A 26,239-nucleotide genomic window follows, 5' to 3' on the forward strand; every position below is an offset into this window, starting at 1 on the left:
GAAAGAAAATTAGCAAAGAAATTTCATCATGGGCAACTATTTGCTAGATAGCATTAGAATGTTCTGCACTGTTCAATATGTTCAAGTATCGTTACAGAACCTAGACTTCTTCCAGGTGCTCCCTCAATTAGGTTGCTCCACAGTCCAGCTTTAGGGTTGTGATGGGCCAGACTTAGGTGGTCTGGGGGTCGATCCATAGAATACATGTTTATGCAGATCCAGAGCTGCATATCCCATGCAACTGGTGAATTGCAAAGACAATCTTACATACATTTCCATGAAGCACATAGATCTTTTTGGTGTCCCGTCCCCCCCTCCGAAAGGTAGTGTGGTGAAATCTGAGGCAGCCTGGGAACAAAGTATTTTTTTCATTCTCTTCTTTCTAGATAATGGCAAAACCAGTTTTGTTCAACTTTTAAAAAGAAAAAAGAAAAACCCTTTATGTACTCAGAACAATTCTACTAGAATGTGCCTATAAGACTCAAAGTTATAAGTAGTTGAAAATGTTGCCCTTTGAATGGAAATAGTGTGCTGAGCCAGAAAAAAAATCTGTTCACCCACCCTGGTTATTGGATTTTCCCTTCATGCAGTAGGTCAAGATGTGCAAGTACATGATTTGCTATTCCTAATAGAGAGGAAGTGTTATAACACTACTCCAACAGCAGACTTGTGGAAGTGTAACAATCTACGTAGCCACCACAGTCACTAGTGGTCTAACCTGGGACCTTCAACACCAAAAGCACAAGCCCCGACTACCTGATCTAAAGGTGTAACTCCTATAGCCTTCAGTAAGCAGCAGGCTCTTCTACTAATGGAGACTAGCCAACAGAGGGTGATATGATTACACACGCCCCTCATCATTAAACAACCTGACTGAGTGGCTGAACTCAAGGAGGGGGGGACCAAAGTCCCACGTAGGGTAGCATTGTGTAATGAATTATGGTTGCACATACATACAAACACCATGGTCACCAGAAAAGATTGATGTTTGTGTCTTGTGCCATAGTTCCCCACTCCTACCACTTGAGCAAAAGGAACAACACTAGTAATTAGGGCCCTGATTTGACACATGCTTAAATGCTTTGCTGAATTGGGGGCCTAAAAGCTTATTATGGGTACCACACACTAGAAGGAAACAACAAGTCACCAGGCAACATGCACTCCCAACTAACAGCTAGAAAATGTATCAGGGTTGAATGAGTTGCAATTCTAATTCAATGCAGTTTAATTGGGGAAGTTATCTATCAACTCCGATTTGATGCTATTTGGCAATTGCCGCAAGTAACAATTGTTCTTCTTTGAGAAGGTTACTTTGTTGTTAGCAGTAATGTGTTTCTCTTTTATTCCTCTGAAAATAAATTTAAAAAAAATACTATTATAGATGGATTTCTATAGTGATTGTTATCCTAGTATCTAGCCTGACAAATCCTCCCTCTTGCTCACCAGTCACAAGCATGCAATTCCCAAAAGGACTTTCAAAAAAAGCTACTGCCATTATTAAAAACTTGGTTCAGATGGTTCTGAACCAACACCTAGTACCCAAACTCCTTGGACTTAGGAAAGAGAGTCAGATCTTTAACAATGTAGGCCTATCTCACACCGATGTGAATCGGGAGAAACTCCACTAAAGCCAATGGGTCTGAGTCTTATCTCACTTGTACCAGATTTACACATCCATCATTTATAGTGACGTAACCGAGACTAGGAATGGGCTTACATCAGTATTACACCAATGCGAGGTCAGAATCTTGTTCATCCTATAATTGTGACATATTCAAATGTATGTTTTGTGGAGCAGTCCTTTTAAATATGAAATGCAAAAGAAGAAACCAACCCTTTAAATATATGAAATACATAAAGGGGCAGATTTCAGGCTAGTAAAATTGGTGGAGCTCCACTGACTTCAGTTGGTGCAAATCAGCATCAGTGAGGCCCTTCTGTCCCCAAGTATCCATATTGTATGTATATTTTCTGCTCAATTCTCTACCTTCCTCTTTTCTTGCCCCTTGCAGTAAAGTTTATTGCTTCTTGTCAGTTCCCATAGTGAGAGCTCATTATGCTTTCTGTAGTGACTCAATATGCTTGCTGGGGAGTCCCTAAAACACATCTCAAAGCCAGCTCTTTGATTAACACATTGCAGCCTGGTGATTCTGAGCTCACAAGAGTTATGTCGTCTAAACTAAGAGGGGCTGTCAGGAAACAAAACCTCAATTCCTGTTAGGCTACCTTTGTGTTGATTTCTTTCACTGAAGGCATAATGCTCCCCATTTGTCTTTCCCACAGAGAAACATTAAACACCAGAAGACAGGATTCTGGAGAATGCCTTGGGATTTCTAAGGTTTTTGTAGGAAACTATTTGTAACAGACATTTTGTCAATAGTTACTTGCTGGAGAGGGCTGGAAGGATCAGGGGAAGGAAGAATACTATTTATAAGGAATAGGAAATTTTACTCGTTTTCTAAAATCTCTCTGTGTACCTTACAAAGTCATTTTCTACATAGTGCTGAGTAGGAGAGTGACTTGGGAGCGACGGTGGATACAGTTCTAAAGAGACCTTTCAGGATTGATCTCAAGAAGGAGGAAAAGTATATGCTGCATAAATAGTTAATGCAAATTGTACAATATCACTAGAATAATTTCTTTGAGGCTACCCACTGTGTTGTTCTGAGCAAGTGAGCCTCACTCTGTTTTAAGAGAGTACAGAAATAGAAACATAACAGTCCAGAGCATGCCAATTGCTAAATGGAACAGGTGGAACAGAATGGCTGTGTCAGCTCGTATGGAAGTTAAAAATCAAACATCAGCTAAGTAAAGCATCAGTAAGGAAGAAATTTTGGAGGGATCCTTATATATCAAGAGGAGTGAACAGGACATCAGTAAAGCTGATTGACTACTTTGGAGCATCTTACATGTGGTTTTTTTAAGGTTGAATTTGTAAAATATTCCCCTGATATTGTAAACATCAGGCCTGAGTCTCAGTTACTCCTTTCCTGTTCTTGAGAAAAGAGATAGGAATAATGGTGGTGTGGAAAGCAAGATGGCTTTTAGCTTCCTTTATATTCTCTGTATTCTAGGGCCATGCAGAAGCCTGCCCAACCCCCTTCTCTGGAAGTTAGGGCAGCTCCAGGTCTCCAATGAGCCAATGGAAGTAGAGCATAGTCTTAGTATAGTGCGTGTGATCCAGTTATGATCTGTCACACTCCCAGTCCATCTCTTCTTTCAGAAGTTGGTATAATTGTTCTATACTGACCCTACGCCCAAGTCCATGCCAGCCAGTGAGGTCTCCAATGAAGAGGGTATTCTACGAGACCTGCTTCCACCCACTATAGGGCTATTTACAGTGCCAGAGATGCATACCAGGTCCTTAGTGTAACGGAGAATCAGACCCAGGGTCAGCAGCACTTCAAAACCAAGGCTACTATATTTAAAGTTCTGGAACCAATAAACGAATGTGTTTTGATCTTAAATGTCAGCAAAAACAGATTGTCAGCAGAAAGAAAACAGAAATCACCACCAACATACATTGGATGGTAGATGGAGCTTTACACCACAAATATTAGCAAAGCTGCAGTTCTTGGGCTGGAAAGTGCAACATTTATCAGGACCAAGGAAATACATTTTTTAGATTAAGTTAAATTTTAGGGTTTGTCATCCTAGATGGCGATGCCTTAATTATGACATAAGCTACCAAGGGCTGAAGGAGGAATTAAATAAAAGCTGCAGTATAAACTAGTATTAAAAAAATGGGGGGTGGGCTATAAGTGTAACCTAAACAGCCAACTATAGATTAGATGTAAAGAAGCCAAAAGCAAAACATGCTGCTATTTAGTATACACTTCTAAATCAAAGTCACTAATGACTCTGCCACATATTGCAATAGTGTATATTGTATACAGGCCTGATCCAAACCCCAGATCTAGCTCGAAATGATTATTTGCGCCGAGTTTGGAAGCAGACAGTCAAAAAATTGCATAAACAAAAAATGGTCATGTTGTTCTCATGCTGGCAAACACCCAAATCCCTCTCTACCTGTAACAGCTGTGGGCAGATTAGCAAGTCTTTGGTATGTGGCACAGTTTACTAACAGTGTAATCACAATGCTAATCATTTTCTCTCGCAATAACACAGCATTATTTTTTGTGAAAATGTATCTGATTAAAGAACAAAAGTAAACAAACTCTTTGTCCCCCAGAAATAAGCAAAGCACTGAGAATCTCATTTGGAATTATACTTCAATTTGAAAAACAAAAGGGCTGAACTGATGTTATGTTTTGGACTTTCTCCTAATTTGGCTCAGTGCTAAATCCCTGATAGTAACAATCTCTTATTAATAAGAGTCTTTGGGCCAGATCCACAGCTGGTGTAAGTCACTGTAGCTCCATACTCTGCTGATTTACACCATGCAAAGAGCTAGCCTTTTATCAATAGCCTGATTACATGGAGTGCAATTTTGATGTGTTTTTGCATGCTACGCACCATTCTGATCTACACAATTACAACTTCTAATACCACTGAAAAATGCTCCTTCGTAACATTTTGAGAGAAGATATAAGCAACAGCTAAACCTAAGGGAAGCATGTTTTTTGTTTGTATAATTTAAGTGATCATTTTAAATAAAAAAGGGAACTAAATCTGCTGAATAAGTGTCCAGAATCTAAATATAATAATTATTTGTCATTGTTGATACACCACTGTCATTACAAAAACATTAGACAGGGGAGGATTCTGTAGGACACAAATAAAAGTAATGTTTCAGATGGCAGGGCATGATCCTGAAGTCATAAATATACTAGGTGGGTTTCAGTGGTTGTAGACTAAGAAGCAGCTGTGCAGCCCATGCACAAACAAGCATTGCTAATTACTATCTACAGAACCACTTGGTGTGTATGTCACTTTTGGTAGCACTGAGCGGATGCAGCACAGAGAGTTCTGCAAATATTCCCTTGGATATTTAAATGAATCCACTTCAGCCATGCCCCTTGCCTTTTCTGTGTCTGTTTTCGGCAAACATTTGAGCATTTTAAGTTTACCGACATGAATAGTCTCTGAAAGCAAGCATTAAAGTTTTGTATGAAAGTACTTAAGGGCTAGATCCTCAGCACAAAATAAAGGAACCATCAGACAGTGACTAGCTTTACAAGTGTGCCATTTAAGCAGGCACTGCTCATGGATCAGCCATATTGCAGACATGTAGTGTAATCACTGAATCCTCACCCCACTGAAGTAAAAGGAAGAACTTCCTTGACTTCAGTGGGACCAGGAATTCACTCTTAGGGTATATCTGCATAGCTCCCTTGAAGTCAATGAATCTAGGTCATCAATTTATACCATACACACTTGAATATCCCACACACATTAAAGTAGGGAAAACAAAAAATACCATTTGAAATACGTGACCGGTCTGTTATAAGTAACCAACACAATCTGAATAGCCAGTGCTCACAGAGAATGTATGGTGATCAAACAGAGCAAAAACCAGTGAATTTTTTGTCAGTGAATAATTTTAAACAATAAACTGGAAGAAAACATGATCTGCTCACTGATATTCCAGAAGAAAAACAGGCTAAATTTTCTTAATCTTGTTACAAATTATTCAATCATATTTCTTTCCTAGTCATTTTGGTTATTGTAAACTAGATTTTATTTTGGATTAGGCAAAAACAGACATAGGTATAATTTCAGAAAACTGGTGGCAATGGACATAACATTTCAGCAGGAGAGACAGCCCCAGATCCTCAAAGGAATTTAGGTGCCCAACTCCCATGGATTTCACTGGGAGTTTGGCCCAGATCCTGAAAGGTATTTAGGCACCTTATATGCTAGATTCATATACACACCAATTTTAAGATACCAAATAAAGCAAGCCTTCAATCCAACTTTATTTAACTATATTCGGAGTGAAAGTGAGCCGATATGGGCCGGTACGGTGTGCCGGTAAGGAGCCAGCACCAGCCCGTACCCAGCTGATGTTAAAGCGCTCCCACAGCAGCACTTTAACATCACTGCCCCTTTTGCCCTGATGGAGGGGTGTGAGGGCAAAAGGGGCAGCAACATTAAAGCGCTGCTGCGGCAAAGGACCCTCCTAAAGTGTTGCCACGGCAGTGCTTTAACGTCGCTGCATCCCCCACCCCCCCGGCGGCCTTGCTGGTAGGGCCGCCGACCGGGGAGCCCAAAAGAGGCAACTGTCCTGGGGCCAGCAATTTAAAAGGGCCTGGGGTTCCTGGCTGCCATCACTGCTACTGCAGCAGCGGCCGGAGCCCGAGGCCTTTTTAAATTGCTGCTGGAGCCCTGGGTGCTGCAGGCCAGACAGCGCGGATGGGCTGGCTGGGGGAGGCTGATCCACAGCCCTCCCCTTCCGTGGGCCCAGAGCCGGGCCTGGACCAGTAAAACTTTATTACTTTCACCCCTGACTATATTCCTCATATCTGCGTCTTAGTCTTGGCCATCTATGCACTTCTGGAGAGGCTTCGTAACTAACTGAAACAAACTCATCTAAAAGGGATTAAACAAGAAGCCGATTGCTCAGGGCTGGTCTACACTGAAAAGCTATATCGGCATAGCTATGATTTTTCACATCCCTGAGAGACACAGAAAAGCCAACCTAGCCCCTGGCATACACAGTACGAGGTTAATGGAACAATTCTTCCATGAACCTCACTACCACCTCTTGGCGAAGTGGATTACCTATGCCAATGGGAGACCCCCCCTCCCCCCGTCACTATAGTACAACACTGGTGCAGCAGCTGCGCCTCTGTAGTGTTTTAAGTGTAGACAGCCTTAATCTACTGAACATGGGCAGAATGTGATAGAAGCCTTGGATAGTACTAGTACCTTTGCATATGCTGTTGTCTTGCTTGGTGGCCCAGGATTTGCAGTTATGTGGGTCATTTGGGTAGAGTTCATGCTCCTATCATATCACTTCAGGCAGAATCTGTGCATACAAGAACTAGCTATTACCAACCTACAATCAATTGGCTCAGTCGGTTGTCTTTCCATAAGCTAAATTAGTTAGACCTACTCAGGACTTGAATGGGTGACCTCTACAGACAAAAGAGAGCATGAGTAATATGCATGTGTTTTTGTACCAAACCACATCTGTTATTTTGTCTCCTATGGGGTGGTGTTTTTTTTGTTTGTTTGTTTTGTTTTGTTTTTAAGGATGAACTGCACAAAGGTTGGTTAATGCAATGTTACGGATGAGGTTTTAACCACTTGAGAATGAAGAAATTCAGTTACACCCACCTCTTTGTGGAATGCAAGAGTTATTTTCTGATGACGTGGTGGAGGTGTGGGACCAAGCGATCCTAGTGAGGGACTGCAGACTACTGCTCAGTAAGTTATAACATAGGGGTTGGCAATGGTCTAATCGCACAAACCTAAACACCCGTGCCCTGCCCCTTCCCCAAGGCCATGCCCCTGCTCACTACATTCCCCTCCCTCCCGCCCACCCTCACTTGGCTTTGGCACGAGGTGCTGGCTCTGGGCTAGGGGGTTTGGAGTGTGGGAGGGGCTCCAGGCTGAGCCTGGGGCACAGGTTTCAAGGGGGTCTGGGGTGGGGCTCTGAGAAAGAGTTTTGGTGCAGGAGGGGGCTCAGGGCTGGGGCAGGAGGTTGCGGTGCAGGAGGGAGGTTCTGGGTGCAGGCTCCAGTTGGGCAGTGCTTACCTCAGGCTGCTCCTGGAAGTCACCACCACCACCACATCCCTGCAGCTCCTAGACTCAGGCAGCTCCGTGCCCTGTTCCTGCCTGCAGGCACCTCCCCCACACCTCCCATTGGCCATGGTTCCCAGCCAATGGGAGCTGTAGAATTGGCACTCAGGGCGGGGGCAGCATGTGGAGACCCCCTGGCTACCCCTATGCCTAGGAACCAGGACATGCCAGCCGCTTCTGGGAGCCATGTGGAGCCAGGGCAAGTAGGGAGCCTGCCTTAGCCCCACTGTGCGGCCAACCGGACTTTTAGTAGCCTATTAAAATCTCCCGGATTGCTTCCAATAGCCACAGGGAGATCAAGGGAGACTCCTGGTCAATCCATTGGCAACCCACCTATAACACCATCTAGTCAATGGAAGATGAGGGTATTCTGCATCTTACAGAAATGACCATCTGGTTTCTCCCTGTTCTTTACCCTGATCATTCCAATCTCCCTTCACTGTAAACGCTATTGGATGTCTCACTCTGTCGTCTCACACGTAGATCATATAGCTTCCTGTTATGCCTTAAAAACTCTCTGTACGTTTGCGTTAAAACATAGGGCCAGATCCTCTGCAGTTTCCAATGGGGGCAATATGGATTTACACCAGTTGAGGATTTGGTGTAGGGTTTTTAATTCATTGATGGGACAACCTCAAAGGTTTAGCTTCAGTTTGGCTAACAGACAACATGCTTGGGTGCTTATTTTAAGCTTATCCAAACTTTTCTGAACACATGCAGTAATTGTAGACATCACAACACTGACGTCCTGTTTTGTACAACTCTTCAGAGGCAATGCGATTCTTCCAGCAAATTGGCTGTACCAGGCAAATCATTTAAGCAAAACAGAGTTGACCCTAATCTCTCTTGATGCAATACAAGTACAGTATAAGTGAAGAATTCAGTGACTGCACTGAAGGTTTGTACTACAGCTAATCTAGGAGTTAAATGGCACATTCATAGCTAGTCACTATATTGTTGTTTCTTATTTTGTGCTGAAACAGAATAATTGATTTACTTTATTTGTGAAGAGCCCTAAATTAGCTGGGAGATCTCACCAGCTTCTGGAAAGGCTCATCAGCTCTGAACTACAATTAGGACTTTCCGACTGCCAGTGTCAGCCACCATTACCCGACAAGGTTGAAGGTGGGAGAATATCTATCTTGCTGTACTTTGGATCCAATTATATCTTCATACAGCTCAAAGGATTATATCACCTTTAGTTCCAGGATGTAACTGAAACTATGCCTTTAATCTATGTATCTAAACTATGCCGTATAGCGATCTTCCCAAGTTGCACCTTTCCCTTGCAGCTGAAATGTCTCAATAAATATATCCTGGGACACAGAGCAATTAAGAAGCATTTTGCTTACTTTTAATCAACCCTTACTCCCTTTCTACTTCTAGTGTTATCCTCCCACAGCCTAAGCAAGGAACAAAGACCAAAAACAAGAGAACAAAGAAAAGACTAGTGCAAGAAGATTTAATTGATGTTAATTACATGATTCAGTATTTCTAAATGCCAGTATTTTACAGTAATAAAAGCAAGACACCCCCCCCCCCCCACAGATGCATCTGGGCCAGATGCAAATTCTATATTTAACACAATTGAAAGTCACTTTCCCTTCCCATATTTATGTCAATGTTCTTCTGTAGCAAATGTTGCAAAATCTGCTCTAAAAGTTAACACACTGCAGAAGTTCCTCATCCACATCATCTTTCCAGCAAAGGCTGCCAGTTAAATATGGATCTCACTCTAACAATGACAATAGGCCTATCAAATTCCTAATCTTTGGGGCCTCAGCCTGTTTCTACTAAAGCCAGTGAGAGTTTTGCCATTCATTTCTGTGAGAGCAGGATTGCACCTTTGGTGTACTGTATTATTTTTTTCAGAGTAGCAGCCGTGTTAGTCTGTATCCGCAAAAAGAAAAGGAGCTGTAGCTCACGAAAGCTTATGTTCAAATAAATTTGTTGGTCTCTAAGGTGCCACAAGTCCTCCTTTTCTTTTTGTATTATTTTTAATTTTCCTACCTTTTAAAATCAATTTTAATTCCTGACAGGGATGATTAACTCTAATTTTCTCAAAATTCCAACATATTTGAATGGTCCCATTTCAAAGGAGCGCATTATCATCAAGTAAAGCCCATATTTTGTTTTTAATTAACTGATATTATGAATTGGCCTGTGTGTGGCACTGAATGACAATTGCCTACACTAAGCCTGGGGGTTTAGTATGTGATATTAGATGACGGTCGCAGATGTGTTTCTAGGGGGCTAGTGTCTATAGTACCTCAAAAAGAACTCATCATCACTACGATAGGAATCATTAGCAGTCTCAGCAGGAAAGCTAGGAATTAAAGGGAATGGTTATTAACTACCTTCTCACACCTCAGGGATGCAGCTTCTCTCACCTCAAGAAGAGGTGGTATGAAGTAGAAGCTCGCTAGGCTCCTTTCCATGCTGTAGCTGTCTTGGTATTACTGAAGTTTCATTAACAATGATACAGCTACTATACCAGGAGAGACACCTGCCTTCATCATCACTGACAGCCAACACCAAGGGAGCCATCAGCAAAGCAGGACGTAGCAATGGGTGGGGACAGTTTATGTCACTAGGTGGCCAGTGTTACATTTTTTTATTTGTGTGGTGTTCATGTTCTTATGACTGGACATTGATAATTACCTGGATTTTAGAGACTGCCCTGCACAAGGGGAAAGATGGGGCATGGTGAATGGACAAATAGGAAATGACACACTTCTGCTCACCAGATGAGGACTGAACAAGATACAGATCTCAGCAAGCCTTAAGGTCAGGTTTTGCTCTGAAAAGGGACTTTAAAACTATCAGCATGGGGTGCCATATTCATTTGCTCTCAATGTCAAGCCTGCTCAATGTACAGTGACTTTTCTGTTGCTGGCCCTGCGAATCTATCCTGAGATTGGAAAGCCAAGCTAGATTCCTTCTGGTTCACATGTCACCAAAAGCAGAGATTTTATAGTTGGAACTAGTTTAAAATTCTCCTGGGGATACATCCGACATCATAGAATTCTGCTCACTCGCTCTTAGCTGCATTGCAAAGCACAACTCTGCCACAACTATAGACATTTTTAGTCAAGTGAGCAAATGGCAACTCCAATTCTAAATACACATGGGGAGAAGAACATGCCATTTTCACATAGTTAGGTTGTCAGCGTATAACTGCACTTTAAGGAAAGCACTTAAGCACATGCTGAACTAAGATGAACTTGATGTCGCTGGGGTTTAAACACGGGCTTAAAGTTCGGCATGTGCTTAAGTGCTTTGTTGAATAGGGATACTTTCCTGAACTGGAATCTAAATGGCGGAATCTCATTTAGTCCTTTTTTTTTTAGAAGCATATTTCAGAACTAAATACATAAGGACTGAGTCTGCTTTAAACCCATGTAAATAAAGAACAGGAGTGCTTGTGGCACCTTAGAGACTAACCAATTTATTTGAGCACAAGCTTTCGTGAGCTACAGCTCACTTCATCGGATGCATATTTTATAGATATACACAGACCATGAAAAAATATACATTGTAAGGAGAGTGATCACTTAAGATGAGCTATTACCAGCAGGAGAGTGGGGTGGGGAGGGGAGAGAAAACCTTTTGAAGTGATAATCAATGTGGGCCATTTCCACAAGTTAACAAGAACATCTGAGGAACGGGGGGGGGGGAGGGGGGGTGGAGGGAATAAACAAGGGGAAATAGTTTCACTTACTATAATGACTTAACCACTCCCAGTCTCTGTTGAAGCCTAAATTAATTCCAATTCAGCAGTCTCTCGTTGGAGTCTGTTTTCGAAGTTTTTTTGTTGAATAGTCACTTCGAGATCAGAAATCGAGTGTCCAGAGAGATTGAAGTGTTCTCCGACTGGTTTATGAATGTTATAATTCTTGACATCTGATTTGTGTCCATTTATTCTTTTACGTAGACACTGTCCAGTTTGCCCAATGTACATGGCAGAGGGGCATTACTGGCACATGATGGCATATATCTGTGCTGGAAATGGCCCACCTTGATTATCACTTCAAAAGGTTTTCTCTCCCCCCACCCCACTCTCCTACTGGTAATAGCTCATCTTAAGTGATCACTCTCCTTACAATGTATATTTTTTCATGGTCTGTGTGTATATATAAAATCGCCTCACTGTACTTTCCACTTTATGCATCCGATGAAGTGAGCTGTAGCTCACGAAAGCTTATGCTCAAATAAATTGGTTAGTCTCTAAGGTGCCACAAGTACTCCTTTTCTTTTTGCAAATACAGACTAACACGGCTGCTACTCTGAAACCTGTAAATAAAGAGTAAGTCAATTGAAACCAATGTGAAACTAGTGCAAGGAGAAGTGAGAACAGAATCAGACTCTCAGTATAGTTTGCAAAAATGCAGGTTGTAAGTTTTTTCCTGTTAATAAAAATCATTATACTTGCACATGTCTGCTTATCTGCCTCTGGTCTCTTCAGTTCCTTGATCAGTAACAGGATTAACCTACCACAGTTCTTAGCTGTAGTTTGATTTCTATATTTGGGAGGGCAAGGGGCCTAATACTATTAATAATATAGGTCTAACTTCTGGATTTACCGCTTGTTAATGGAAATTAAAATCAGAAATAAGTTTATGTGCATTATTTAATCACCCTTAACTTCGTCATTTGCCATGTTTACCAGCTACCACTTAAAAGAAAAAACAATCTTGGACAGAACCGAGCACTTTTATGTAACTAAATCATGTATTCCTGGTTTTAGAGATACATAAACATGCAATGTACACCTCAAACAAATCCATCGCTAAAGCCTGTCCCCTTTGCCCGTCCGCCTAAGCACATTCCAGTCACATTTAACTTTCCCTGTTCACTCTGTTGCTCACCCGGGCTTGACACAGGCAATGCTGTACACGGCACAGAGGCTTGGGAAGCAGCTCAGATCTTATGTTCACTGCACAATATTACCAGTGCTGCTTAGAATGTCTGTTTCTGGGACAGGTTTCAGAGTAACAGCCGTGTCAGTCTGTATTCGCAAAAAGAAAAGGAGGACTTGTGGCACCTTAGAGGCTATCCAATTTATTTGAGCATAAGCTTTCGTGAGCTACAGCTCACTTCATCGGATGCATCGGTATGCATCCAATGAAGTGAGCTGTAGCTCACGAAAGCTTATGCTCAAATAAATTGGATAGCCTCTAAGGTGCCACAAGTCCTCCTTTTCTTTTTGTTTCTGGGACAAGTTGCTTATTTTCTAGGCTACTACAATTGTAATGGCTCCAAGCTGAAGCCCTGCTGTGAGAGTTAGGAGCTGCTCTCTGCCCTCATCTTACAGATCCCACATGGAGAAAGTTACCTGAACCCACAGAGCTCCTGGCATTGCTGCTTGTACCCTGCCTTCCCCCAGACCTACTTCAGTGTCTCCTAGAGGGCTACAGTTATCACTTGGCCAGCATTTGACCGGCCTGGCTGGGTTTTTTTTTAAAATATAGATTTGCCAGAAAAATAATTTAATTTGTGGGTTTATTTTTTACATGGGTCTAAAGATTTGCATTATTGTCACAATGCACTGTGATAGCTAATGTTAAAAGTTTCTGTGTTCAGTTAAAGATGCTGCAGTGTTCCCACTTCCACAGTTTAAAGCAACAGATCAAAACTGCTGAAAATACTGCAGCTGGCTGCCCACCAACACGCAAGAGCACTGCGTGCATGTGTGGGAGAAGGTTTGAGCCACATGAGAGAGAGAAGAGGTGCGATTCATCTTATCAATGTGTGTTCGTTCTCTAGATTCTATAAGTGGCTACCATGGGGGTGGGGTGTTGCGGAGTTGCCCTGTGGTTCTGGTTGCCACAATCTTGCCTTGTGGAGGGGGATGCCTTTTTTTTTTAAATTGCATTTCCAAGTTGGTAACTCTATAGGGGGCTGGGGTGGCGAGCAGCAACACCAGGAACTCTGTGTGTTCAGGTCAGTTTCCCCATCAGGAACTTCTCTCCTGCCCTCCCCTTATACAGCCCATGTAGGGAAACTGACCTGGATGCACAGAGCGCCTGGCATCACCGCTCGGCCCCCCACCTAATGTTCCTCCATGGGGAGGAAGCAGGACCAAATAGAAGGGAGAAATCTGGTTAACCCCACCACCATCACCAAGTTTGGGGGGGCAACACTCTGCCTATGCTACCACTCCCCACCAGCAGCCTCTGCTAGTACATAAGTAAGGGGTTCACTTACTCATCACAAAAAAGCAACCCTTGTTTGACCTGAAATTACTCCATGAGCTAATAAAAGTCCCTTCCAGGAGCAGAGATACAGATAAATAAGATACATTTTCCCCAGGGATGATGAAAATACCTAATGGGATGGATCTCCAACAGTTATGTGGTTTCTCCACAATTGAAATTTTCCACAGGAACATTTTTCAATTCTCTTTTGGGAAAAATCTTTACAAAATATTTCATTTTGGGAACCCCAGCAAACAGCCTCCTGGGATCTGTAAATCAGGTACCCCATGCCCCCATCTCCTTTGTGGGCTGGGCTCCCCAGATGGACTACATCTCCGAGGATACAGTACAGCCTCTCCTCTGGCTGAACCATTGTGACTCACTATGGGAGTTCCATCATCACTGTGCATCATGGGAGATGTGGCCCAGCCCAGGAACCAAGCCTATACCTGAGGGGGATGAGGTACACAAACTGCAACTCCCACAATGCATTGTGGCAGCTCTGGTAGATGCAGTTCAATGTTGAACTGACCCAAAATGAAATACTTCAGTTTGGGAATGTCATGGCAGGCCAACGGCAGGGAGGAGGCACGTCCAGGCTACCGTGTGGTCTGCGAATTCTCTGCTTCCCAGAACTTGTACACAGCCAAACAAGCAGTATCAGAGTAGCTCTAACTTACAACTAGGGCTAGGCTGACTCTGGCTTCTCCTGAATATGGGGAAAGCAAAGATGATGTAAACCACTTTTGTCTGCTCTGTCCTACGTTCAGCACAGGAAGTGAGCAACTGAGAATCAGGGCCTCTATTTAATTTATAAAGGGATATTCTTTTCAAAACAGAGATTGAAACAGTCATTCCCCACTAGTTCAAATACTATGAAAATGAATACAAGTGCAATGGTCCAAAAGATATTTCATCTACTATACTTAAAAGCTTTCTAAACACCACAGAGCTATAATATAGACATGTCAGAAATATGTTCATTTCACTCTTTGATGTCCTTTCTTCTACAAAACAACTTGTGTTATTTTTGTGCCTCAAGAGGCCAAAAAAATTAACAACATATTTCACAGCTAAAATCATTTAGACTGGCACGCACGTGGGTATAATATGGAAATTTGTACGATCTTGTAGTGCAACTCTGTTCTCTCTGCTACCCCATACTGTAAATACACAATATCCTATCTGAATTTTACCCATATGTACTGTACATACCGTAGGCAAAGAAACATTGTATGGCTTTTTCTGAAATACAGACTGTAAAGAGAAAACATTTCAAATACAAATCTTCTTAAATAAACCATGGCAAAATGCACAAATAAAATATAAGGACATTCTATTTTGGGGAGGTCTAGTGACAAACCACATCGTCCGAGCTCTCATGATAATCTCTCAACACTGGGCTAAATTCAGCCTCTTGTAAGAATTTTGTTCATCTCTCTGAGATAGAATGTGGGTTCAGAGCTATTGTGTTAACTAGTTCTGAGTGTGACGAAACAAGCAGCTGGACTCAAGCTTTGCTGCAAAAGGCCAGTGGGGTACTGAAAGACTTTTCTCACATGCACGTTTTATGTATAATAAGGGAGCTAAATTAGGGATGTGTCCCAAAGAATTGTGGTTGGGATTTTCCAAGCAGGCTGTGGATGTATTTTCCATCACAATTAACAGGAGGTATGAGATGCTGTGTTACTTATATTGGGCGTCGGCTGTCTTGTCAATTTCATGGCTCCACGCTGGAGCCAGGAAATTGAGAAGAAAGCTGGGCAGCTAGAGTCCGGCTACACCCGCTTCCCCACTCCCAGCCAGGCTGCTGCCCAGAGGCTCCCCACTCAGGGAAGCCTGGAAACTCCCCTGCTCTCAGCTAGGAGCCAGGAGGTGAGAAGCCTGGAAATTGCCCGCCACCCCTAGCCCGCTCGAGAGCCAGGGGAGGGTGGAGCAGCCGGACTCCCGGCAGTGAGCGGTGCAGAGCTGACAGCCTGGGCTCTCAGTTCCCCTCACTGCCCCTCTTTAGTCGATGGAAGTGCTCCTGGTGAGAACATGCACCACCAACAGAAGGAGGGTAGTGTGGACATCAGCCACCGCAGTAATTACTGTGGTGGCTGTAAGTTGACCTAACATAGGTCGACTTAGGGCTGTAGCGTAGATGTGCCCTAAAAATCACTTAGATGGCTACGTCCCATTTTCAAACGTGACTTAAGCACTTAGGACCCTACGTCTCACTGAAAGACACTTTTGAAAACGGGACTGTCATTAGAGTCACTTAAGCTTTCCAGCACCAGGTGGAGAAACACAAATACTTTTAAAAATCTGGCCTAACTGACTTGCCCAAGGCTCACACCAGAAGCCTCCAGCAGACCAGGTAGCTGAATCTGAGGCTAGCCCCCTAACCATTAAGTCACCCTTCCTTCTCAGCTCACTAGCCCACCTCAAAAATCTGTGCAGGACAGCAAGGTGGGAGAAAGGGGGGGGGAGGAGAGAAAGGGGAAGAAGGCTCCTTATGCACTGCCCAGTCTCATGCATCCCCTCAGACTTAAAATTGAGCCTTTACATGTTGCTCAGAGGATGTGCTAGCATCAAAATGCATCTGTCTGGAATACCCAGGATTCTGTGTCCTCACAAAAGCAATAAGGCTCCTTTGGTTAAGTTATCCACATATGGAGCCTTTATTAGAAGTTAGACACACACGGAAGGCAGGGCTAATAGACACATTTTAAGTAAACAAAGTAAGCTGATAGGGGAAGGTGACCCAGACTGAGAGGCAATGTTGCAGTGATTCTTTGGTGGTGCTTTTTGCTACTTGATTCTCTAATACAACGTGGGTCTAATCCTATAAAGAAAAACAACAGGAATGTGACAGGGAAAGTAGCCAAAGATCCAAGCCATTAGCAGGTATCAGAGAGTACCCCTGTAACAGGAGCTAGTGAAAGCTACATATGTACAACCAGCCTCTTTGCAGCTATTATCCAACACAAATAGTTGCAGTCTGAAAAGCAGATTAAAAAAAAAAAATCTGTCTAACGTTCCTTTTATTTCAGCTGGCCATCCCTTACTGTGACTCTGTATCAGTGAAATAGTCGCACATCATGAGAGGATTTAAACAGAGTCTCTGTCTCAACACAGCATGAGGACAAAGGTTATAAAATAGTGACAAAGCTAAATCATCCCTAAGGGATAAAGTTACTTATTCACTATTGACTCATCTGCCAAGAACTAAACACACAATTAATACTTCCAAAGCTTACTCCATTTGAAAGCTATCATCAGCGAAAACTGAGTTAGTTTTCTTTTCTCACACTAACCAAGCAGGCCTTCTCAGTAATGGATCCCACTTCATTTTCTCATCAAATGTATATTAATAAGAAGTGGTGAGCTAATGGCAGGTATGCTTCCTCTCCCTCCCGGGGGAAATGACATATCTTTAGATGTGGTTCGATCTATATATCCACTTAGATCTAGACATCTTGAAATAAAGAAGTGAGTGACAGCTAACAGGTATTTCCTAGGAAATGTATTCAGCTAGGATAATGACCTCTCTCTGAATCAAGAGCTCAGTGATGGAGTGAGTGGAGTAGATTTTATTTTATTTAAAATGCTAAAGGAACAATCATATTGGTATATAAATGGATTCTCTTACTAATAACCCCTTAGAATGTTAAAACTGTAAAAATCAAGTTTGTTTTTCACTCTTCACATTTGTTTACTTTTTGCAATTCTATTTATTTTCATTTGTCTAAAAACGCAAGGCTTAATTAGATTTATTTTCAACTAATTTTCTGGCTCTCAGGCACTGATTGGATATTACAGTGTTTGGGTTGCAAATACTGCAAGAGAAGGTCATTAACTTTAAAAAAAGCCATCTGAATTTAAAAAAAATTGAAACAGTTCTGCTGATCTTGATTTTTGTAAGTGAGAGTTTTACACAACCTACATTTTTGGACAAATGTGCGTCCCTTGAATTTTCCTAACCTCCTCTTAAACAGACGTTCTCTGAGATTTCCAGAAAGAACATACACTTCAGACTATTCATGCTATCCATAGAATGCCTTTTCTGCTCCATGCAAATAAAGATGAAAGTGCATTTATCTTACTATAAATAAGGTGACTCTCAAAGAATGAAGTTCAGAAGTGCTAATTTCAGCTCTTTAGACCACCTCTACTTAGGACGCCTTTCACTGAGCAACTTCATGTCTCAAAATATCTATGCTGGTCTCAAGCAAATGTGGGGTTAGATTCCAATCTTACACCAGTACAAATCTGCAATAAAGCCACATAAACAGATGGAATTTTTCCACATTTAAAGCAGCACAATTCCTTGTAAAATCTGAGATTTTACATAGTTGCTATGGGATGAATATGCTTTAGATTTCAAAAGTTATCTGTTTGTACACAATATGGTCAGTTGGGAGCTTCCTTTTTTTTGTCCTATTTTGTGGAATAGTGAAGTATACATATCCTGTAATTAAGTATCTGAAAGATGGAACACTATACAGTAGTTCGTTAAAAACAATTACTTTTATTCCCAGTTTATGTACTAAATGTTATATCACCACCAAAAACACAGAGAACTTGATATTAGTACTACTTACCTTAGCGCAAAAAAAACCAAAACATCTTATAAGTGACTACTGAGGACAAACTACAATGGAAAACTTGGACTACATCTGATCAGAAACAACTTAATAATGGAGAAGAGCAGATCAGTACATAGTGGGTGGAATTTTCTACTGTGTTTAGGTCCATCATAAGCCACATACATAACTTAAACAACAATTAAGTCTTCAACATAATTCATAAAATGGGTTTTAAGGGATGCAGAGACATTATTCTGGCCCTCTGCACAGGGATGAAATTTATCTAGTATTTAGAGCAACCTGACAAATTTGCATGGATATCCACACCGCTAAACTTTTTAGTAAATCAAAACATTATTTTTACACCTACCTACCAGGTTGTGGCTACCTATTTGTATGTTCTATGTACCCCATTGTAGTGATCAATTAACAAGTAGATGATAATAGGGAATGTCTTTTTTTTAAAAAATGACTAATGACATATTAAATGTTATGTTTGTTCTTTGGAGGGCATCTCATTAAGTTATATTTTACTCTCTCACACACAAAAAAAAAAAAAAAAATCACAGAGTTAACCTGTTTTGTTGTTCAGAAAATCTGGTCAAGCTAATCTTTGATTTGTCCCCTCTCAAACCACTCCAACCTAATAGCTTTCATGCCTAGCAACATAGGTTCAGTGGCCTGTTCTCCATACTAACTCTGCTCATCAATAATGTGGTTTTCAGAGATATAGTAGTAGTTTGCACTTCTAGAGAGTGTCTTCTGTGTGAGGATCTCAGAGTGCTTTGCAAACAATAATGCATTTAGCCTCGCAAAGTCTCTAAAAGATAGTTTTGTCATCTGTAAAATGAGAATCATATCCTCACCACGAAGATGATAAATGACTTTCCCAAGGTCACACAAGAAGTCTCTAGTAGAGCAAGGAATAAAGCCCAAGACTTCTATGTTTCAGCCCTCTACCTTAACCACAAACAATCTTTCTGAGGTTCAGATTCCACACTGCTATAGGGAAACGTGCTTGCACATCTTCATGCAGAACTGGAGCCTTAGATACCAAGGAAAATATCACTGCTCATTATTAAAGTGTTTAACACTTGGTATAAATCTTTGCTCTAGCTGTCTTAGCTATTAACAACCTTGCTGCTGACTGATATACCTGGTACATCAGACAAGGAGCGCTAACTCCAGTGCTACCCATGTACCCCTCACTATGCAACATTAGCATAGAACACAATTGCATAATTGCACAGAAACAGTAGATGGCCCCTATGAGCCAAATGGCTTAGTAAAACCTGAAGGTTTATATCACGGAGGTAACTGAAAGTGGATATGAGGGTATTAACAACCACATGCATTGTAATCTCAGCCTTATATGCCAAGTGCTAGCAATTCACATCTAGTTTTTTGGTCTACTTTTTTTTTTTTTTTTTTTAAAACATTACTTGTTATTCTGGGTCCCTCAAATTTTGGTGCGCATCTTGAAACACTTGATGGGTGGGTGCTCAGCTCTTCCTGTAAAAATGGATTTCTTTAAAGAGTCTCCCTGTGCGTACCTAAAAATTGAAGAAACTAAAATCACTTGTCACTTTTGTGTAGGCTTTTCTGCCAATAGCAGCATGGGAAATGCTGGGGTTAATACACTGAGATTTTGAAGAGGCCTGAATTCCATTATTAAAAAAAGATTGGACAACATCTCAAGTACCTTATGTCTTATCCATTCAGCAACAATAACAGCTTTTGTCAACCATGTCCGACTGCTAAACATGTAGTTATGAGTAAATAAAGCCAGAGGCTCCAATTTTGTTCAGATGGAGGAGCACAACTGGCAACTTGCCGGAGCCTTGGGTTGCAATTTGCACATAATGGAGCAGATTGCAGCCATTCCTATATTTAATCTGAAAATGCAGCCATATGGAAAAGTTCAAATATGCAGCACTTCATCATAATCAAAGAAACCTGTGGCTGCCTATATTTGTAATCTGCAGGTGGAGCTGCACAGGCCAAATTTTCTAAAGTGCTCAGGCCCCCTCATCTCCTGTTTATGTTCCCACATTAGATACACAGATTTTCAAATGTGCACAGCACCCGGCAGTCCCCATTCAGAACATCAGATGCCAAGCAGTAGAAAATAGAGTCCTACAAGTCCCAGAAAACAACATTCTGTCTTCATCTGAGCAATCTCACTAAAAAAAATCAAAGTGAGGCCTCCAATCTCCATGAGCAGCCTCTCTGATGGCCCAGAGTTCTACAAAGCTACCGGTGTGATACCATTCATTTTGATAACCATTGTGACAAGAAAGCCTAGATGAGAGTCAGAGTGAATCAACAGCCCAAACCTCACCTTTACCTGGGGAAGGTCATCTCTGCTCAAAGATTCTGCATATCGCCGGAGTCTATTTCAGGTGAACATGGAACTCAGTCTAGATCAGGTTATTCTTCTCCTTATTACAAGTGACTTATTGAGACTGAGGAAGGTCTCTTCAGGCCTGGTTCTCCAAGGAAGATCCTTGATTTACATGCAATTTGCTGCATGTGGAATGTTCAGAACAGAGCTTAAAAAAAAAAACCCACCAGGTTACTATCTGCTATTCGCTGACATTAAAGAGCCTATGGCACTTTCCATAAGAGTAGGGATTTGTCCATCACCAAAAAGATCTCCCCTCTCCTGACTTCTCCCACTATTAGGTAGTGCATACACTGTGAACCAATAGTCTGCCTGGCTGCTGCTTTGCTAGATAATCACCTTACCATGGACAGAAGCAGCACATCAGGGCGGAGATTTCTGTGTGTATTAATGCCTTCATCCTACAGTCAGTCATTCTACTATCCTTATAATAGTGCTTACTACTTGGGAAGGCCCATTGACAACTTGGGTACTGAGCAATAAACTTGGTAATAAGTGTTTACTGAATTTGTGAAGTACATGGGCACTGGAAGGGCTGGGGGGAAGATGAAAAAGCCCTACATAACCAAAGTTATTATTACTGCTAAAATCATCTTGTTTCTGCATTCCCATCACCACTGATTTGTATGTAGGAAGTTACGTGGGACATTTCTGAGGAATTTTACCTAATCACATTTTACCGATTCTCAAAGTTATGCCCATTTATACATGCAAACATTTGATGACTTAACACTGTGCATTTGAGAATAGAAAAGAAGTCCTATGGCCTTATCTTTCTTTTAGAATTCACTCTCTATTTCACATATTGGCCATTGCACAAATAAACAATCATTAATAACTACAAGGCTGGACAGCCATTGCTTCCCAACAGAACAGCCTGCCAATACTCTGTGGATCTGGAGATATATTGCTGTTCCTGCTTCCTCCAGGAAATCTTTTCCAAGGACCTACACCCTAGTCTAGCTTACTCAGATTCTGAAAATTGTTGTTTATGACTGTGGCTACAATCCTTGACCCAAGCAGCACTGCCAGGAATTAAACCACAGTCTATAGAGAGCAACAAGATCCATAAGCTAGAGTTTTCTAGCATTATTAGTCTACTATATGAGAGCGCTAATTCTAAGACAAACGAGAGAGCTATGCCAGGATAATACTTCAGATGCTGCAAATCATGTTTATATTGTTAAACCTTTTAAAGTCTGGCATACTTTTAAATGGATAGCATACCTGTTAGTAGGATAAAGTCCGAACTGCTAAATAAATAAAATGATGAATTTCCTAATACAGCTGGGCAGAGTGTTCCTGCAAGCATAACGTACATATATCAATTTCCTACTGAGCTAGCCCTGACTTTCAAATTTCCTTTAATCCTCTTATAGTAAACACAGTGCAGCTCTCTGGCAAACAACTGTAACATTCTGCCTGTAATATCATATTTGTCTGAAACAAAACCGTGAGCACAGAATGTGGCTTGACTTGGAATGGCACAATAAACTGTTTTCCAAAGAATCTTAATTTTTAGACAATATTACATTTTAAACCAAAAAAAAAAAAAAACCAAGGCACATTTTACAAAGGGCAGAGTGATTATTTTTGATAAGTATTCCAGATTGTGTTAATGTACAATATTTTTAAAGGCAACTACAGAAACACCAAAATTGTCAACATTTTCTAGCTAGAAGCACTGTACCTGGATTAAAGGATAATAATTGGCACCTTCTCAAAATTCCATATCCAATCATATATAGCAGCCTGTGACAAACCTTTTTGCTCAGTGTTGCCCTATAAAGAAGAAACATGAGGAGAAGAGGATATTTTTAAATTAAGGAAGCCAAGAGGGATTTATTTTGGTCCAATTTGTATTTAAAATCTCTCATCGTTTAGAATGAATTTCTGATAGACAAAGGTGGAATTTATCTTAGAATTTTAAACAAAGACCTAAATTCATACCTGGTATCATTTCATTTAAGACATTAAGGTGAATTTGGACTATAAACTACACCATTTATGATAGTGTCCATGATCTGAAGCTATTCTTCTGCCTTTGACTTTTCAATCTCTGATGAAGTGTTGCATTTGCTCAACTGTCTTAAGTGATCTGGCAAGGAGAGGGAGTCATTGCAGAAAAAGAGAAGGTTTAGACAAAACAAACAAACCAAAAAAAAAAAAAAAAAAAAAAAAAAAAACCACACACACATACACTGCGCATTTCCAGCATTTTCACTGGTCTCCCTACTATTTTTGACTAAAATGAGTTTTCTTTCATGATCTATGTATGTGACATCTAAAGTCTTTGGTTACAGATAGGCTTGTGATGTCATAAATTCTACATTATGACTTCACTGCGGGATCAATTTAGAGTGACGGATGGAAATGTCTGGGAAAGAGTACATTTCTCCTTCTGTGTCTACATATGTTATTTATAAAGTGCCTATAGCTTTGTCTAAAATTTGTAAGAGTCATTATTTGAAGAATAAATGGTCCAAACTTGCTTCATTGAAGTCTATGCCAAAATTTCCATGGTCATCAGTAGTGAACCATCAGGCCCAACGTGTCAATTCTCTCCCCGGTGTAAGCCCCACTAACTGCAATAGGCTTTCACCAGGGATACATTTAGTCAAAATCTGAATGATAATTTCCCAATAAAAACCATGTGGCTGATAAATGGATCTATCCAATAATGCATGTATTTGAACATATTTTATTATATTTTCATTTGACACACCTCCTTGTTCCTAGGACCAGCATTCCAACCTGATGCCCAGCTGCTGGTGCCCAGTGCATTAATAGGTCAGAAACTGGCACAAAGGAGGTGGGTCATGTAAGAAGCGCATGCCTGGACAGAAGGCATAGGTCAGCAGAAAGTTGGGTTGGTATACATTTTGCATATGAGTTTTTGCCTCCTCTGACAACCCCTCTCTGACCTGCTCACCAAAATCTTAACATTGTTAGTTTCCAGATATCATCCACATGGAGATTGGCCAGTGTCCTGATGTTTATGGGCAGCAGATTCTGCTTCATTTCAATCCAACTGGTTTTGGCTTCACTGGAAGCAAGATCTGGCTTTACCAGGGAAAACTGTTTCTTGTCAGGATTATTTCTATAGTACACTGACAACACTTCTGTTTACCTTTCATTAGTGCTAAAGCAAAATATCAGACATTGCTTTACTACCCTTAAGTGCTATTATTATAGGAAGGTAGCATAGTGGATAACTCGGGGTTGTAATCCATGATAGACCTCCATACAAACAAAGAAAGGCAGCTAGTTTTCAATGGATTATAAGATTAAGTTCCCTTAGACTTCAGAATCATAGTTCTAGCACTGGGTTGAATAATATTTTTCATGTCAACAATGTTTGTACAAGACAAAGTCAACTAAGCATTTTGCATGGGCTCTCGGGTGTTCTCTGTGTTCTTTTTCACCTCACTGTTTAAATAAATTAAGAGAAGAGAGCTTTAATGTTGCACTGCTGATAAATCCATAGCATGAACGTTATATTTGTGCTGATCACACACGAGAGAAAGCGGTTTTCAAAAAATGAAATTTTGGGCATAAATACTGTCTTTTCTTTTCTTAGGATATTTCAATTATCCTCATTTCTGTCTTTAGAACTGCTTTCTTGGTATGCTATAACCAGAGATAACTGATCTTTAGGAGGGTTACTGTACTTGGAATATCAGAATTTTAATTTCCTTTGGTTTTCCTTATAACTGGATGAATGTCTTCAAATAAATGTCTCCTAAATATTGATATTAAAATAATCTGAAATGGCAGAGGAGTTTATTATTTCATTCTTTTGAAGAAGATGACGTGCATATTAAAATTAATATGACAATGGTGATGCAGTATCCAGGGAAAGCAGACTTTGCTAAGTCTTCCAGTACCTTAGCAACAACTTCACATTTGTCCTTGTCTCACTCTTATAAAGACCAATGTTAAAAAAAAAAGGGGGGGGGGTGGGGGGGTCAGACCAGGGAAGAACAAACAGTAGGCTTTCTATGGAAATAGCTTGTGGAATAGTCTTGCAAGGGTAGCTGAGGTAACTACACCATTTATGATATTTAAACGTAGATTGTGTTATGTTTTCATACACAAGTAGCAAAGCAGACTAACACTACAAGAAATAGTTCCTATAAGAGAGCACAGTGCGTCCTCTGAAGCAGGCTGCAGCAATTTTGAGAACAATGGGAACGGAGCAGATGATCTCTAGTCATAGAGCTGTTCCATCTTGAACGTCTATGATTTTGCAATTAGTGACTTATAATTCCTAGGAATAGTCAGTACAGTCATTCTGGCATTCTTAGGGCAACTATGAGGCTCTGCACTGACTTCTCAGCTTTACATGTACAACTTATACCTGGGATATAGTGGAGGGTATATGCACAGTATGTACAATACAGATATTTTGAAGAAAAGACTATACCCACTATTTCACAGCGTGACAGCTGTCCTCTGCTGCTGGATTAAAATGGTTTTGGTCCCCTAATAATAGGGCTGGTCAATTTTTGGTGGAAATATCCAGTTTTCATTTTTAAAAAAAGACCTCAAATATCTCAAAACCAAAATGTTTTGCGTTTATGGCTGAAAACTGAAAATTTTCAAATCTGAAATGCCACCACAGGGCCTTCTGGGAGTCGTTGTTCGGAGGACCTCATGACCCCAACTCTCCACTAGGGTCCACACTCTGCAACCAGACCACATCTCTCATGATGTGCTACAGCCAGGAACCCCCACAGTGCACTGCAACAGCTCATAAAGAAGGGAGGCCATGCTGCATCATGGGTGACATAGTCCAGCCAGGGATCTTGGACTGCAGGATAGAATGGGGGCATGAGGCAACCAAAGTAAACTTCCAATAGGCACCATGGCACATTTCTGAATAGAAATTCAGTGTTCTGTCAAATTTTTCCAACATTTCCAAATTTATATTTTTGGGTGTTGGCCAATATTTGTTAGGTTAGATTTTTCACTTAAAAAAAAATCACAAAAGTGTGTATGAAAAAAATATATCTCACCAGCTCTCCAACAGCAGGATCTTGCATGAAGGGTGGGACAGGAATATAATTAAAAAGCAGTGAACCTTCTACCACTGGCTATGGACTAAGGATGACAAGCAAACCAACAATCACTTAGTCAGTCTTCCACTCACAATCTCAAATTCTATTTTTACACTCCCAAGACAAACACAGGACATCACTGTTCAAATAAATTCTTATTATATTGCTCGTCATCTAGCAGATTTACCTGCTGTCAGACAATGCATCTAAAAAGTCTTAGAACAGAGTAATTCATGTCAAATTTTCTACCCTTTTAGCAGTGGGGAAGAGATGTGTGTGCAGAAGTGGGACAGGGAATGT

The 26,239-nt window shown here is 41.0% G+C and overlaps 1 protein-coding gene across 15 annotated transcripts in view; it reads right to left on the reverse strand.

The window, feature by feature from the left end:
• Window positions 1-26,239, reverse strand: part of GREM2 (gremlin 2, DAN family BMP antagonist) — a 49,383-nt gene that overhangs the window by 19,936 nt on the left and 3,208 nt on the right. For 2 of the 15 annotated variants that reach the window (XM_043543317.1, XM_043543322.1), the window contains exons 2-4: window positions 22,570-22,661; window positions 22,107-22,181; window positions 20,823-21,027 (exon numbers count right to left, since the gene is read on the reverse strand). The exons of 5 other annotated variants lie outside the window; for them this stretch is intronic. In XM_043543317.1, the coding sequence (XP_043399252.1) occupies window positions 20,823-20,836 (14 nt within the window). In that variant the 5' untranslated portion in view covers window positions 20,837-21,027; window positions 22,107-22,181; window positions 22,570-22,661. Of the gene's footprint in view, window positions 1-19,917; window positions 20,246-20,816; window positions 21,028-22,106; window positions 22,182-22,569; window positions 22,662-26,239 lie in introns of those variants that run through there. 8 more of the 15 variants (XM_043543327.1, XM_043543323.1, XM_027820473.3 and 5 more) reach the window with 6 other exon arrangements.

Source organism: Chelonia mydas, chromosome 3 (genome assembly GCF_015237465.2).
Source record: "Chelonia mydas isolate rCheMyd1 chromosome 3, rCheMyd1.pri.v2, whole genome shotgun sequence".
Classification (NCBI taxonomy): Eukaryota; Metazoa; Chordata; order Testudines; family Cheloniidae; genus Chelonia; species Chelonia mydas.